This window comes from Bombyx mori, chromosome 13, assembly GCF_030269925.1.
Source record: "Bombyx mori chromosome 13, ASM3026992v2".
Lineage (NCBI taxonomy): Eukaryota > Metazoa > Arthropoda > Insecta > Lepidoptera > Bombycidae > Bombyx > Bombyx mori.
In genome coordinates this window covers 11,006,101-11,022,495 of record NC_085119.1, presented here as the reverse complement: position 1 = coordinate 11,022,495, position 16,395 = coordinate 11,006,101, and the positions used below count along the sequence as shown (strand labels likewise).

The window sequence follows — 16,395 nt, the reverse complement described above, 5'->3', positions numbered from 1 at the left end:
TTTTTTTTTCGTAAAAATGTCTCGATACGAGAATGTCTTTTTCGTCGGCTTCTCAAACACATTCGCGTATTCACAAAGTAAACATACACTTTATTTTCGATTAAGTTACTAATGAGGTTCCTTCGAGGTTCACAAATGCAATTACCGACAAAAGTTAGACATGCATAGGACCCAACAATCGACAATTGTATTCGTTGTATCCACGTAAGGTAAATAACTCATTTAAATCCTGCACATACATATATGTTTCTTACCGTTAGAACCATGGTCCTAAAGTTCGAAATATGATTTATATTGGTCTAGAATCTAGAGATGACTAGATTAGCACTGCACATCTAGTGTTTAGATAAACGGTGTGTGTAAGTGATTATCGCAGCCCACGAACCACAAAAACGTGAATTCGTAGTTGTGCTTAACTGCACTAGAACCGTTTGTGGCGATAGTAGGCAGACACCGTGGCTTATGAACATCGGCTAAACTAAAAGCAAAAGGCTACAGCTACAGTTGAAGACGATCCACAAAACTAGGTGAAGGAATAACATCGTGTAATAAAAATGAAACCCACAAAATTAGGTTTTAGATGTCTATGGACTTCGGTAACCACTTAACACCAGGCGGGTTGTGAGCTCATCCATCTATCTGAGAGAGAAAAAACTGTCACTGCACTCGATAAGCATTTTATCTCACAACAAGCTTATCTGTGCGTTTTAGATAGTAGAAAAATCGATAGTAATTCATTAACATTAGAACAAAATGATACTATTAGGGTGTTAGGTTACATAACCTATACTTTTTTTTTTTTTTTTTTTTCCACAGGAGAAAATCGCCGGATCCCCACCCGCACAGCAGGTGGGGTATGTGGGAGTCGAACCTCACTAAAAACTCCTGCCGCTCACAGCCGGCGCCCTACCCCGGACCGGGTGGGAACCCAGTCGGAGCTATTGAGACGGCGGGACAGGGTTTACGCAGTGCACATTACATCCATCCCGCCGTCCCCCAGACGCCGGACCGGCGGCCGCCAGCAACACGACCGCCGGTTCCCTCGGTCGACGGGCCAAGAGCCCGATTGATAGCGCCGCGCTACACCTTCCCCCGGAGCGGTCGGGGGAACGCGACCTACCACGCCACCCCACGCCTAGGTTGCTCCCCGCACAAAGCGGGTGGAGCCCGAAGCCCTTAGGGGGCCGGGTTACGGACGGGACCTCGGTCCCGACCCCCTGCTCGGCGGCGGCGGGTTTCTGCGTAGTGAGGAGAGCTTTGCCTCAGTCGCCCCGCCGCCTCCTTCTGCGAGATACATAACCTATACTTAGACAATATATGGCACAGGAACTCCGTGTTAAGTTTCAATTAGATTAAGGGCTACAGAAAGCGAAGGCATACCACAAGCACATCAGATACTCATTCTTCTATTGTCATTATTAATGGTGGTAGGACCTCTTGCGAGTCCGCACGGGTAGGTACCACCACCCTGCCTATTTCTGCCGTGAAACAGTAATGCGTTTCGCTTTGAAGGGTGGGGCAGCCGTTGTAAATATACTGAGACCTTAGAACTTATATCTCAAGCTGGGTGGCCCATTTACGTCGTAGATGTCTATGAGCTCCAGTAACCAATTAACACCAGGTGGGATGTGAGCTTATCCAACCATTTAAGCAATAAATAGATAAAAATTCGGCTATCAATTTATTAGTTATAGTCACTACGAGATGAACCAGGTCTCGTGGCAAGCGAACCTAAGTCTTTCTATCTATATCTGTATAAATTGCGTTTTTAGAATACCCAAACTGATGGTGCAGTTATTAGCGGCCCTGACTATTGCGCTAAGGGTCGCGGGTTCGATTCCCACATGGGGCAAACATTCATGTGATGAACAGATTTGTTTGCTCTTTGTGTCTGTGTTTATTATTAATATACTATGTTCCTGCTATATATGTTAAGTAATTGCCAATAAAAATGGAACCCCTTAGGCTCCCTGAGGAAATGTCGAAATCTTGATTACGCCCAAAAAAATCATATCACGTTCATAGTAATAATAGAGGAAGATATTTATCATTCCAGAAACCATTTGTAGTTTGATGTTTATATTAAACTTAGGGTTTGTCAAACGTATTTTCTATACCTGGAACAATCTTCCTTTAAATGTAACAATAAAAAAAACAATTTAAGATTTCTTTTATTACCGAATTTACAAATAAAATATTAAGTTTCTGAAAATACTGCATTATGTACTACCAATATTAGTAAACCCAACGTACAATTGTTTTTACTAATATTTATATTAATTATTAATATAGTAACTTGACCTTCTTAAATTAACCTATAAATTTATTTGAAAGTTGCATTAAGCAATTAAAACGAAATTCAGAAACTCTTATAAATATGTTTTAAATTAGAAAGAGAATATTTAAAAAAAAACGCTTAAACCAGCTTTTTAAAGATATTAGTTAAAAAAACATTTTGTTTTGCCAACTTGGTTTGCGTTGACAATCAAAAAGCGTGTACAAATATCACTTAGTAAATCTTCTAATAGACATACAAAAACAAATAATTTTGACATTGTAACAATTTAAAAAAAGGCCTTCGAAGACTAAGAGAAATTGAAATTAAAATTGCAAAAAAAAAAATTTTTCTTTATTGACCTTGTAGGCAGACGAGCATACGGCCCACCTGATGGTGAGTGGTTACCGTCGCCCATGGACTTCAGCAATGCCAGGGGCAGAGCCAAGCCGCTGCCTACCGAATTCTTCCTTCATTATGTTGCTCCATTCAATTGATTAAGATTCAAGTTGTCAATACGTTTCTTTATTTCTTGAACCAGATCGTTTCTGGGCACTTCGTCCTCTTCTCTAGTCGTAATGTTTCTTATTTTGACAACGCCCCGTTTAAGTTCGGAATCGCCCAACACGACCGCTAGTGGTATTTTGTTTTCTTCACAATGCTGAAGCTGGTTCAGCATCTTGGGATTCTTCTTGTACGACTGCTCGGTCTGTAAGTGCGGATTTGGTTATAAGTTAACGCTTTCTTGAAACTACAATACAACAGTACAATTGATATTTGGATAATAAAGGGCGTCGCACACGGCGAAGATACTATAATATTTTATCTTAACATACAATATCGCTCACTGTACATTTTGTATGAGCTATCCCACACATGGTTAAAATAATATATATTTGTTAGTTCATACAAAACGTATTGCGAGCGATATTGTTTGTTAAGAAAAAATATTATAGTATCTTCGCCGTGTGTGACGCCCTTTAGTGTTTTCAGCAATATTTTTAAAATACTAAAAGTAAGTATTAATGTATTTACGTGGCCACGAAATCTGTCGTCGGTGAAAATGTAAATTATTCGAAAAGAAAAAAAAAATCGAAAGGAAATTAAATAAAAATATGTATAATGAAAATATCTTCCGAGGGGTCAAACGCATGCTAAATTATATGGATGTAATTTTTTTCTTTTCTTTTTAGGGCCGTTTTTTTTTAACAAGTTTCAAATCACAATTTTACTAAGTTGTCATATCAGTAAGCAAGTTTTAAATACATGATATTAATGTAACGAAAAAAAAACTTAAAACACCTCGTTAGAATAGAAATTACAAAATTATTAATTATGTTTATATTATAGCTAGTGTAACCCGGATACGCGTCGCTGTAACTATCGCAAAAAATGTATACTCGTAAAATACAACCACATGTAAGTTGGTTGTACTATTACAAAAACCCTCCCTGAATTATCAACATATTATACCAAAACCAATCGAATACAAAATGTGAGAATGCATAGATCACCAACAAAAAAAAACCTTCATTTATTTCATATGTTAAATTAGATAAAACACACTGAGCCTTATTAAAATTTGCGTAATTTATGAAAATTTTAAAGTGTCAATAAAAAAAATCACGTCACCTTGATCCCAGCATCCCACAGTTCAGCGCATATTTTCATGCGCTCCTCTAGGAAGTTCTTTTGTGCTGACGCTACATACACGTCAATGTCGCTTGTGCGAACCGTTATGTCACCGGCGGCGAGTTTCGCTTCCAGTACCGAGAATATACGCTCAACGCCAATACTCACACCTACACATGGCACCTGTATACATAATTATTTAATTATTTTGCAATTCATACTGAGAGCTGTACTAAGAAAAAATGGATGGATTGCGTGAAAGACGATATGGGTAAGAAGGGAGTGAGCGAAGAAATGGTATATGATAGAAGAATATGGAAGGAGAAAACATGTTGCGCCGACCCCAGGTAACTGGGAGAAGGGCAGGAGAATGATGTTGACTGAGAGTCGTCAGTTTCTTGCAACCATTAAAAAATCATTCCAAATACTTTTGATGAGTGGACAAAATAAACAAAACGTAGTAAATTAGATTGCATAGATCTTATGCCACGAAATTACGCCAGCAATGCCAGGGGTAGAGCCAGGCGGCTGCCTACCGCTTAAATATTTATTCGACATTCCAAAATACCTGTTTGTTTTTTGAGTCAAACATGCCGACGAGGTTATCGTATCTTCCGCCGCCAGCGATGGATCCAACCGTTTGTTCCTCATTTCCAATTTTAATAGGTTCTAGAAGGAAATAACAATTCGTGTTAGTTAGGCGTTAAGGGTAATTACAATCAATCTAATTGTCGGTATTATATAATTAATATCGTGCTTCAACGATCAAATTAACATTTTTGCTAAAGCATAATCATTAATGTTACCATTTTAATTGAAGTGTAAATTTCTTATTTCATACGATAAAGGGGCTGTAGTAAACGTGATAATAATTAATGAAGATTTGTTAAAATTCGACAGCACCGGCATTTGTAGAAGCTAAAAATATACGACGACGCGGAGCTCTGCGCAGATATGCCCATAGTTGAAGAACAGGATACATTCAGGGGGGAGGAGTCGCGGGGAGATTTCGATTTGCATAGCGGCAATTTTTTTTTACTACCTAAACTGATGGTCTTGAGAGACCATATCAGCGTCACAGGGCGAGTAAGTGAGCTCACGGAGCTAAAACCTGACGTTAAATAACTCAAAATAGTTTTTTTTTCAAAAACCTAATCGTCCGGAGGCCCGTAAAAGCCGGTGCAATAGCTAAAGATCCTACCGATCGGATATAACGATCTCGACGCGAGGGTTTAGCTTTTATTACAAGATTTTCTTCCTTCATTGCAAAGTCATTCGTGAGCATGTGTTAATTATGTATTTCATTAAAAAATCCCGTCCTAAGGATTTAAACATAGGCGTAGTTGCATTGTTTGATATTAGCACTACAGGCGCCTTAGCCTTTAGCCCACAACAGCTTCAAACTCATGTACCAGTTACCCCACCTTTGTTACAATATGTCTAATTTTTTCAAAATTAGTAAAATAATTCAATTATTATTTCTGAGTTCTGGAGCTAAATGGGCCAAATCACATTTTTCTATGAAATGAGTTTGTATTACTAATTTAATAAAAAAAGGATAATACGCCATTCATTTATCAACTTATCTTTAAAAAGTTATTACATAAAAAGGCCAATGTAATGCAAACTTTCTTAATGTTTAGTTATTGATGGGTTATTGTGGCTTAAGACTAAACGTAATTATTATTGTGCGGCTTTATTAGCACCACCATTACAATTTTAATTCAAAAAACAAGAAAAGTAGTATTTGATTTCAATCAAAACATTTTCATTATGAATTAAACTTACGTGTAAGCACTGCTTCATAGATAACACCAGTGTAATAATCTAATCCTCTGGCAAGACTCAAATCAAACAGAATCTTATCCTTAATGCCAAAGAGTTCACAATACTGTAGCAAAGTTTTGATTGCTTCTACACCTTCTAATGCAGCCTTTACTTTAGATAATTTCTCATCTTTCAATAGTTTCTCTACCAGTTCCGTGCTACCGTTTAAGCGTACATACTCTCCAATTCTGTCTGCTGCATCAGGTGACACACCTTTTTCATTAATCATTTCGGTTCTTACTTCCTCCCATGGTGACTAAAATGAATAAATTGACATTAATACCCAAAATTGCATGCACTTTTTTAAGGTTTATTGTTTAGGTGCAAGTGAGTGAATGAGCTTACAACTCACCTGACTTAGTCTACAGAATATTATCACTACATTCAAACTTGAGACTGTCTCAACATATCAATTACATTCACTTTTGGATTATATTTATTATTATTTTTTAGCCTGAGGGCCTACAATCTGTAAATCCTTATTGACTTACAATTATTTTAGTTATAGCAGACTGATTTTAAAATAATGTTATGCGGGTAAGAGTAACGCCATCTGTCATCAAATAGCAGAAACAAATATCTAACGAACTAGTAATATCGAGAACACTGGGGAAGTGCAACGCCATTTTTTATCAAATAGCCAAAACACTTATCAAAACGAGTAGTTCTATCGGGAATATTCTTGATAAATGTAGTCTTGTCATGTTGACTATAAAACTGTTGCAGAAATGACATTAAAGCAGTTAGTAGCCCTAGCGCTTTACAATAAGTTTTGTTTTGTTTTATATGAATCTAGATTTATTGTACTATGCATGATATACAGGTATGTTTTATTTATAATTTGTATCTTTTAATGCTTTACCTTATCTAGTTTATCAACTGTGGAGCATGTGGTCCTAAACTTATCTGCGGGAACTCCACAAGCTTCAAACATTCCATCAAGTAATCTTCTGTGGTTCACTTTGAGGATATATTGTCCTATGTCAAGAGCCTCTAGGATCTCTGTCACTACCTTCAAGCATTCTGCATCAGGTACCATAGGATCATATATACCAGCTATGTCAAAGTCCTAAAAAATAAACGTAAATTGTATTGTTGATAAAGTATTCTGGTAAAATATTTTAGTAGTCGAAAATCATTGTCCACAACCTTAACGAACTGATTAATTTTCTGGCTTCTTGGGAAAATCGGAATAAAAATTTCAACTTTAAGACAACAGACAACTTTTTTGTCAAGTTGCAAAGTACCATACATATTTTAAGATCCAAAAACCACCACACCACGGAATTAAATTAAAGAAAAAAGTATTTTTTAAAACCTAATTATATGTATTTGCAATCATTTAATATATTTTGTACACACAGCTGTTAGAAGAAACACAACAATAAGGATACAGAGTACAAGGGCACTACTTTATTATTATTATGCAATTGGTTTTCAAAAAACTCATAAATTACACTGTTTTATTTCTTTTTTTCCAAGTAAGAAAAATAATCCGTGCTCAAGGATGAAAATATATTTTAAAATCTTTTTTTTTTGTAATTTTAAATTGTGTTCATTGCTTTCTTTTTTTATTTAAAATAAATTGAAATTATTCAAACTATCACTTTTTTAATTTGTAATTTGAACAAGCATGAATGAGTTATCTATGACCATAGTTAAATAAATCCAAATCAAATTTTATTTTATACTTACGCATTGATAAAATTCCCTGTATCTTCCTCTAGTCATGGCAGGATTGTCTCTTCTGTACACCTTAGCTATATGATATCTCTTTAAAGTAGTTATTTTATTCATTGCTAAATACCGAGCCAAAGGTACAGTCAAATCATATCTTAATGAAAGAATTTCCCCACCTTGGTCTTTCAAATCATATATTAATTTTGAATCCTCACCATACTTCCCAGTAAGCACATCCTAAAAAAATGATTTAAAAGATTTGAACTAAAATTAAATTAAAGCAATTCAAAAATGGCTTTACTTTTCATTAGTAACATTTTGATATTATTTGTCTATTTATCTATTATTTAAGAACATGCAGTTGTGGCAGACAGGGTAAACAGATATATGTTTATAAGCATTGGTAATGCCTGTAGTACAACGGTAAATTAAAAAAAAATAGCAATTCAGTCAGGCTATATCAGCAGTCCTTAAAATATTGATTAAATAAATTAAGGTTCTTAATAACTCATATTCTATTCTTCATTTTAATCCTTAATAAATTAAGGTTCTTTGATTTCATAAATTTTGGAAAACCTCACTCAAATTAACCATTCTCTGTACCTGAATTGACCAATAATAAAATGATTTCATAGATAGTATGTAATAAGTAGTATGTAAGATAGTATGATAGTATAATTTTAATAAAAAGTTATGTCCATTTAAGTTTGAAAAACACATTTTATTCCATTTGGATCAATTAAACTATCTCAAACTAAAACAATTATTAGAATTAAGCTCGTCTTTCAACTAAAAATAAATGATTTATAGTTAATTATTAATGATTTGTAATGTAAAAAACTATTTTCAATTACTTTTAATTTAATTACCTTTAGCTCAAAAACAGGTGTATCAATACACTCAGCTCCGTGTCTCCTAAAAACTGTAATAATTTTATCCAATACATTATTACGTATTGTCATTTGCTGTGGGTTGTAGTCTCTTGTTCCCTTTGGTGTTTTAAGAGTAAACTTTTGTGGGCCTGCATCTTCTGTTACAAGTTGAGCCTTTAAAGCCAACAACTTTGATACTTCTTCTTTAACCTAAAAAAGTTTTTTTTTTAAATTACTATAATATTTTTTTCTGTGATATAAAACTGGATATTGGTCATGAAAAGAAACTAATTACTAACAATACAATAAAATCTTACTTATTGATTTACATTTAAAAAAATATTTTTTTAAGCCAAGTTAACAATAATCTAGCAAAGTTAATAAGTATAACCTAAGTTTCCTATAAATTTAGCAACTCAAAGAGCATCAAGCACTTTCCAATACCTTGCGACAAGATGATGTTGTAACATTTTTTGTCAGACAGTTTCTCTGAACTGCATTGCATAATCGTCTTGCCATTACATGGGTTTTAAAAAATGTAAGTAATTTGTGTGACATGCTTCAATAATATCCCTTTACTTAACACCACAATGATATTTTCATCACCAGACCTTTTTTAGTACTTATAACCGGAAACAAAACATAAAAACTGAAGAATTCAATTAAATTACACAAAAGATGAATATTTTGTTATTTTGATGATGAAATTACCATATGAGGAGTTTACAAGTTGATGTACATACATACAAGTAAACAGTCAAACAAGAGTGATTTAATTTAGTCCTCTAATATTTAACTCATAAACAAAATTATATCGTTAATTGTGTACAAAATTACTTTTGCTTACACTGTTCATACAAACAGCTAAGGTGCAACTATTTCAGAATCAACATTGATTTCTCACAAACCTGACTTTCTAATATTTTTTTACTATTATATTTTAAAAAGTTGGGTTGCCGGAAATCCGGAAAAAGTGACACTTCAGTGTCACTGAAACTCCGCATATGGTTCCACCACCTCTTGATATATTTGTAGTTGGAAAAATCTAAGCTTTTTAAGGCTTTAGCTACGTCCACATCAGGTTTGGATGGTACATAGCCACAAATATAGCTGTAGTGACTTAAATGCTTGTCAATTTCTTCAAAATTGTATACTTCTTTAAAGCCCTTTCCCTAGAAAATTTTATTTTCTGTTAGGGAAAGGATGGCTGATGTAACATTACAATAAGTACGTGTAAAGATTGAGACTTTCATGTGGCACGTACCCTCTCATTGGAATCCTTCGCTGCTTTTAATTTTCTAACAAGATCACCCTGTTCTTGAATTTTCAATAATAAATCTTCCTGAGAATCTGCCATTATGATTTAAATCTAAATGTTTAAATAAAATTCACTATACTTTCAAGGTTAAAGCGCGCAAGTGCAGTAGTTAGATAGCAAATTGCAGGTCAATTATTTCAGCTTGGTTACTTTCATTTTTTGTTTTAACACCAACCATAACCAATAAATTTTATAGGTTATATTTCGTTTCAGCAAGATTTTTATGTATTTGACACTTGACATTGGGATTATTTTACTTTTTGACATTGCTATGGATTTTTGGCGGGAACCCATTACGGTGGTCTATAACTATTTGATGATACTACCCTCCACTCCAGTGTACCTGCGGTGTCAACCAGTCAAATCGAGGTGCTTCTTGGGCGGCTGGAGACCACAGCGTTGGATTTTGGACTTGCGATCAATCGTGATAAGACCAAAATGATGATCGTAGATCGTGCTAACATCAACCAGCCGGAAGTCCAACATATAGCAGGATGCAAGGAAGATGAGATCCGAAGACATTGCGCCGTGACAAGATCCTCAGTTAAGAGGCTAACAAAAATTTGGAGAGGACGCAGAATAAGCAAAAACAGAAAAGTTCTGTTAATGAGATGCCTGATCTTTTCAATCTTTCTGTATGGGGCTGAGAGGTGGACGCTCAGGATGCAAGACCGCCGTGGTGTTGGAGATGTCTCCTCCAATGTCATACCGCTCTGTCAAGAGTGTACCACTAGGAAGAAGAAGAAGAAGAACTATTTAGCATTTGTGAAAACACAAAAGTGCATGAAGATGCAAATGCACAAATATACAATTGAAAGCCGCTGATCATGGCTAGTTTCTTTCAATATAGCTACTGAAAAAGTCTTATTTCGCTTCCTAACATGTTTCAAAATAATTCATTACATATTTATTTAAAAATGGAAGATTTTATTCTGGTCGCCAATGGTCAAAAGCCAATGGCCATACTTAAGAAAAGAAGAAGGAAACATTACCAAGCCTAATGGAAATTAGAAGCATAGCATAGAAGAAACATACTGACAAGGAAGCAAACAATCTAGAACTATTAAGTCTTTTTATTCATAGCAATATTATATTACCCATGAAAATGCGCTTATAAAAAAGAAATAAAGAATAAAATGATCTGTTTAGTATCAGTCTGTTAAAGTGCACAAATGAAAATGAAACAAAGCCGCTGAACGTAACTTCTCGGGATCCTTCAAAAAGTCCACAGAAAAAGTATGACCACCATTTTACTGAGATTTATATTTCATCCCATGTCATCTCATCTCATTTCATTTAATTTCATCCCAGTTGATTAATGTCTCAAATTAATCATCTTCATTTCATTTCGCTCCATATTATATTAGTATTTTTCATAAAAATAAGAGTATAAACTAAAATAAGACATGACCTAAAAGTCTTAGTTACCAGGTCATAAAATCACTTAAAGAAAAAAAAACCCTTGGTCTATAAATGTTGTTTATTATTTCATCAGTGTATTAAATTTAATTTTAGCAATCAATAATTTAATGTAATGGACAGATTTGAGTATATCGAGGCAAGATTATTCGATGGAGAAAACTATTTAAAACGAGACAAAAATGTTAAAATTTACGATGGTGACGATAAGGTGATATTTTTAAAACTAAATTTGAAAACAGACTGAAAAGCGTTTTAATCAATTGTTTTCGTTTTTAGACCCAGTTCATTGATGGTGAAGTTCTATTAACAACACATAGACTTCTATGGGGAAAACCAGGAGATATACCAAAAGGCTTAGTTTGTTTATCTCTCCATCTGTATTATGTGTTTTGTTTAGAAGAAGAAAGTGGTGGCGTATTTGGTCTTGGGGGTCCAAAAAGAATAATAATGCATTTAGGTCCTGCACTGCCAGGTAAAATAATAAAAATATTTTAAAGCTATCAATGAAATCAAAAATTAAGCTTGATTTTCATTAGTGAAAAATGACTAATGAACTTGCCATTTGATATGAAGATCCTGCCCGGGCTCATGGTTTCTACTGTGCAAATTTTGCTGCTTACCTTGAGACAAGGCTTAAAAGCTCAGTATCTTTGAAATTGTAAGCATTCTTTCTTTTTAAATTGAATTCATAATAAATATAAACCTGTCTCAAGGCAATCTGTATTTAAGATTAGGGGTAATGACTAAAGGTTTGTATAACTTTCTATGAGCAGATGCCAGAAGCCATGACCCACATGTTTTAAGTGGTCACCGGAGCCTATATCAAAGTTAAGACAGCTAAATAATTAGCCTAAATCAGATCTCATCAAAACCTATTAGAACTGAATATGCACACACTTTTCCAAACCACTCAATATTTGCTTTCAAATATGTATTTACATATATTTGTGATTGTTCAATAAACCAATTTGATTATATGTGGCATTGAATTGCAAGACATTAAATAGAGTGTTTAATGAAATGAAATACTAACTTGAATGGTGATCTTAACATCTTCAAAAGTGTTTGTAGCGTTCATTCAAATTCTGTATTAAAATTAGGCAAGTGCCTTATTTTTCTAAATAAATACATTAAAATTTGTAACATGTGTTTACAAACATCGGTATCATAATAAAAATTTAATATTTTGTGTAATACTTAGTATTAACTTTATAATTTAAGGGAAAAGGCCTGGTCCAGCAGTAGTGAGCCCATTTCACTATGTGAAACTATCATTCAAAGATGGAGTAGATACTGCTTTTTACAAAGCTTTAAGTGACGCTGTTGCTGCCAAAGCTTGGGAAAGACAAACTCCAATTGACACTCCGAGAACAGCTACAAGCCCAACAACGGCCTCAAGACCCACAGTCACAGCTGTAAACTCTAAGATTAGGTCAGGCATTGTAGGAATTGAAAGAAGTATAGAAGAACAGCATAGAGCCACAGATCAGAGTATAAGTGTGGCGTTTCAAGACCTCACTAAGTTAATGGAGAAGGCAAAAGAAATGGTATCTTTATCAAAGAATATTTCTACAAAAATAAGGGTATGTAAACAATATAATAATAATAATAATTTCATTTTATCCACATGAATCCTTTTTTAAGAATACTTGTTAATATAAGAAAAGAAAGTCTCATGTAAACAATTACTAATTGTAAAGTATAAACATATGGACACAAAATAGTACTGTTAATCTTGCAAATGGTAATTTCAGGAAAAACAAGGTGATATTTCAGAAGATGATACAGTTAGATTCAAATCCTACCTCATGAGCTTAGGTATAGATGATCCAGTAACTAGGGATGCATTCAGATCAGACTCTGAATACTATTTGGGTCTTGCACAACAAGTATCAGATATGATGGTTGCTGTGTTATTGGTAAGCTATATTAATGTTTTGTCTATTAAAAATAGTTTACTGCATTTAATTAGCCAATGCGCTTAGGACTTACCTGGAGTTCAATAGTTTTCTGAGTCACCATCCTTAAGACAAGGTGTGTCTCAACAATGCTATTGCATATTATTATACTATTATGTGTCATACACATATACGAAGGATCGAATGAGCTTAAGAACTTTTTTAAGTGGTGTCCATGTAAAATGCAGTTAAAAAATATCACTCTAATATAATAGATGAATTATCTATGAAATTTTACAATACTGGCCATTTGAAGCTTAATTTATGTATGACTGGCAATAAAATCAAACGCTTGACCTCATATGGGCAACCGACTTTCTCTATGCTACAGGAGCTAAAGTTTGAAGCTCTACGTCATCCATCGTATTCACTAGACCTTTGTAGACAGACTTGCTTTTCCAATGTTTGACAACTTCTTGGCAAGGAAAATATTCAATACCCAGGAGGCAGTACAAAATGTCTTTGCTGAGTGTGTTGACTTCTTCAAGATGGGCCTTTAAATATTGCCACAGTTTTGGAATAGATTGATACTATGAGTTCATATTTTAATTGATAGAAAGTTAGATTTATAATCTATATATATAAAAATGAATTGCTTTTCGTTAGTCTCGCTAAAACTCGAGAATGGCTGAACCGATTTGGCTAATTTTTATTAAAAGATAATTACTTTTAGGAGTGTGGTGGAATAATGTCCTTAGCTGATGTATGGTGTAGAGTAAACCGAGCCAGGGGCTTAGAGCTTGTATCGCCAGAAGACTTATTGAATGCTTGCAAGTATGTATTCAATTTTATATTTCCCAAGAATGATGTTAAAAGAGTAAATTATGAATTCAGATAATCAATAATATGGCTTTATTTTTTAGATTACTACGAACTGTAGACGCTCCCATGTCACTCCGAAAATTCCCTAGTGGAGCTTGTGTCTTACAGCTGAATAGCAACAGGGATGAAGAGATTGCTAAATCTACAAGTGATATGGTAAATGTCATTTTAAATTATCAAATATTTCTGCATAATTACATTAAAGTGATATGGTCCCATATCCATAATTCTAACATATTACATTGTAATTGTTTTTAATGCTTTGCTAAATAGCTTTTGCGAGAAAATTACGATACCAAAAGAAAAAACAGATGACTACACAAAATATTGTTTATAAATAGATCCAACCTTATGATTAAATGATGACGAAACGTGTGTATGGACTATTGTCCGGCTGCTGAATGAATGTGTTTCGATCATATGGACGAATATAATAGCAGTAATTTACAATAGAAAACTATTGTCTATTTGTTATTAATGATTAACACCACTCTGAATCATTAAGTTACCTTAAGATTCTATACTAGGCTCCTATCTTTTTTCTCTACATAATCACTAATAAGTACTCTACGAAGTTATTCCAACTACGTTCAGGTAGGTGAGCTCATGGGCGCAACCTGAGAGAATTTGCTAACACTAGCCGGCAAAGCAGTGCTTCGTAGAATCTACCATCGGGTCGAAATCGCGATCCACTGAAAAGATCGAGCGAAAAACTTCGTCGAGCGAAGAACAGAAAAAAATAGTTTTATAATAGGACTTTTTTGTTCATAGATACAAGAAAATGGATACCTTACACCAGAGAAGCTATCGCAAATCGCAAATGTATCAGTCTTGTTGGCGAGAGAGAGACTATTTACTACGGAAAGACTTGGCTTGGCGTGCCGTGACGAGTCAATTGAAGGCTTGGCTTTTTACCCCAACAGATTTTTGTTAGAGGCCTAATAAATATTTTGTAAATTTCTTGTTAGCTGACGTTACATATTAAAGATTATTTTTTACTAGTGTTTTCTTACAGATAGCGCTTGACTATTCTTGTTCCGTTTACGTGTAGCTGGCGCTAAACTACAGTGAAAACATCATTTTGCGAAATTCTTAACGTTCTCGATAGCATAAAAGTTAGTCCAATTTTGTATGCAGTCGGAACAGCGCCCCTAGCGGCAAACGTACACAAACGATCCCATTCCATACAAATATGAGCTTTTACGTTATCGAGAACGTTAAAATACTCGCACTAAGCACACAGGTAGCACAAAAACCCACAACAGTAATAGAGTCATGAAACTTAGCATTAGACTTTATTTTATGTCTATAAGTATAAGTATAGATTAATATCGCTCGACGAAAGGATCACAAATGGCCGTCGATTGGCTGCTCAAATATTTCGGCCGCTACAGCCAGGCTACCCAGTGCACGGAGAGCCAGGGTAATCTATTTACTACTTTTTTTAAGTATTTACTAGTAGTAACTATTTACTCACTTATTTGCCTACTAATCTGCCAGTAGCTTCGATAGCTAGTCTGGCTTCTGACTTGACTAATGGTGAGTTCACGAGGCTCTGCCTGAAGGAATGTCCTAACATCTGCTCTAGCAAGAGCAGTGCTTCGCTATATCTACTACCGCAATCGTAATTCAGTAAGTAATCTCTGAGAAACTCAGTGGGTACCTACCACGACTTCGAATTCTCCTTCTTTTCTGCTCTGTGGCGCGGACGCCGCTCGGTATCTGGACTGTGTATGCTTCTATACTGAGGCCAAGTCCATTCAGTCACTGGTCAGCAGCATTTATTTTTATTAAAAGAAAATAGCCGAAGTTGCGCTATCGCGTCAAGGGACGACGGCGGTTTATTTTATAGTTGCCCCTTTAAAGTATCTTATAAAGAAACAGGCGGAGATAAGTTAGAGCATTCCGTATATCCTTCCGCAGGCCTATCAATAAATAAGATTTTTTTACTGGCGATAGGACGTATTGGGAGTTCTCACGGGTTGGTACCACTACCCTGCCTATTCCTGCTGTGAAGCATTAATGCGTTTCGGTTTGAAGGGTGGGGCAAAACTGAGACCTTAGAACTCGTCTCTCAAGGTGGGTGACAAAATTTAGATACCTTGTAGATGTCTTTGGGCTCCGGTGACCACTTAACTTCAGGTGGCCCGTGAGCTCGTCCACCCACCTAAGAATTAGAAAAGACACTAATAACTTAAGTAGACACTTATAAACCTATTATATGGGAATCGGTGCCATAGATATTGATGCCGTCGTGACCTAAAAGGATAAAGGATAGGGGTCATTATTGTAAATCAGCCTTTTTTTGTTTATTTAACATTATTAGTAAGTCAGCGTGGCCTAAAAGATAAGACGCCCAGTGCATTCCTATCTAGCGATACGACAGTGCCGGTGTTCAAATTCCGCAGGCAGATACCTACCAATTTTTCCCCAAAGATACCTACTTAGACTAGACTTAACAAGTCTTCACGAAAGACTTCCACGTAGGAATACGCGAAGGAATGACATCGCGTAATAAAAATCAAAACCTGCAAAATATTTAAAATAATTCGTAATTAATGCTGGCAGGGCGACTTAAGAGCCAGCAGG

General features: G+C 35.0%; 2 protein-coding genes across 4 annotated transcripts; one reads left to right on the top strand and one right to left on the bottom strand.

Annotated features, from left to right (window-relative positions):
* Positions 1–2,158: 2,158 nt before the first annotated feature.
* On the bottom strand, positions 2,159–9,861 carry LOC101743685 (histidine--tRNA ligase, cytoplasmic). Of its 3 annotated transcripts, XM_038014994.2 has the most exons (9): positions 9,551–9,837; positions 9,195–9,458; positions 8,284–8,496; positions 7,430–7,651; positions 6,597–6,803; positions 5,696–5,990; positions 4,476–4,576; positions 3,908–4,090; positions 2,159–2,984 (listed from the first exon to the last, which is right to left on the bottom strand). In XM_038014994.2, exons 1-9 carry the CDS (start codon positions 9,641–9,643, stop codon positions 2,751–2,753), a joined length of 1,812 nt encoding a protein of 603 aa, XP_037870922.1. In that variant the 5' UTR covers positions 9,644–9,837; the 3' UTR covers positions 2,159–2,750. The 3 variants fall into 3 exon arrangements, with proteins under 3 accessions (XP_037870922.1, XP_037870924.1, XP_062527856.1); XM_038014996.2 differs by lacking the exon at positions 9,195–9,458 and having other exon boundaries at positions 9,551–9,861; XM_062671872.1 differs by lacking the exons at positions 9,195–9,458; positions 9,551–9,837 and adding an exon at positions 8,731–8,903.
* Positions 9,862–11,006: 1,145 nt separating this feature from the next.
* On the top strand, positions 11,007–14,804 carry LOC101747178 (vacuolar protein-sorting-associated protein 36). The gene is made up of 7 exons (XM_004927761.5): positions 11,007–11,234; positions 11,303–11,498; positions 12,248–12,609; positions 12,781–12,945; positions 13,658–13,758; positions 13,848–13,962; positions 14,578–14,804. Exons 1-7 carry the CDS (start codon positions 11,139–11,141, stop codon positions 14,746–14,748), a joined length of 1,206 nt encoding a protein of 401 aa, XP_004927818.1. The 5' UTR covers positions 11,007–11,138; the 3' UTR covers positions 14,749–14,804.
* Positions 14,805–16,395: the final 1,591 nt, after the last annotated feature.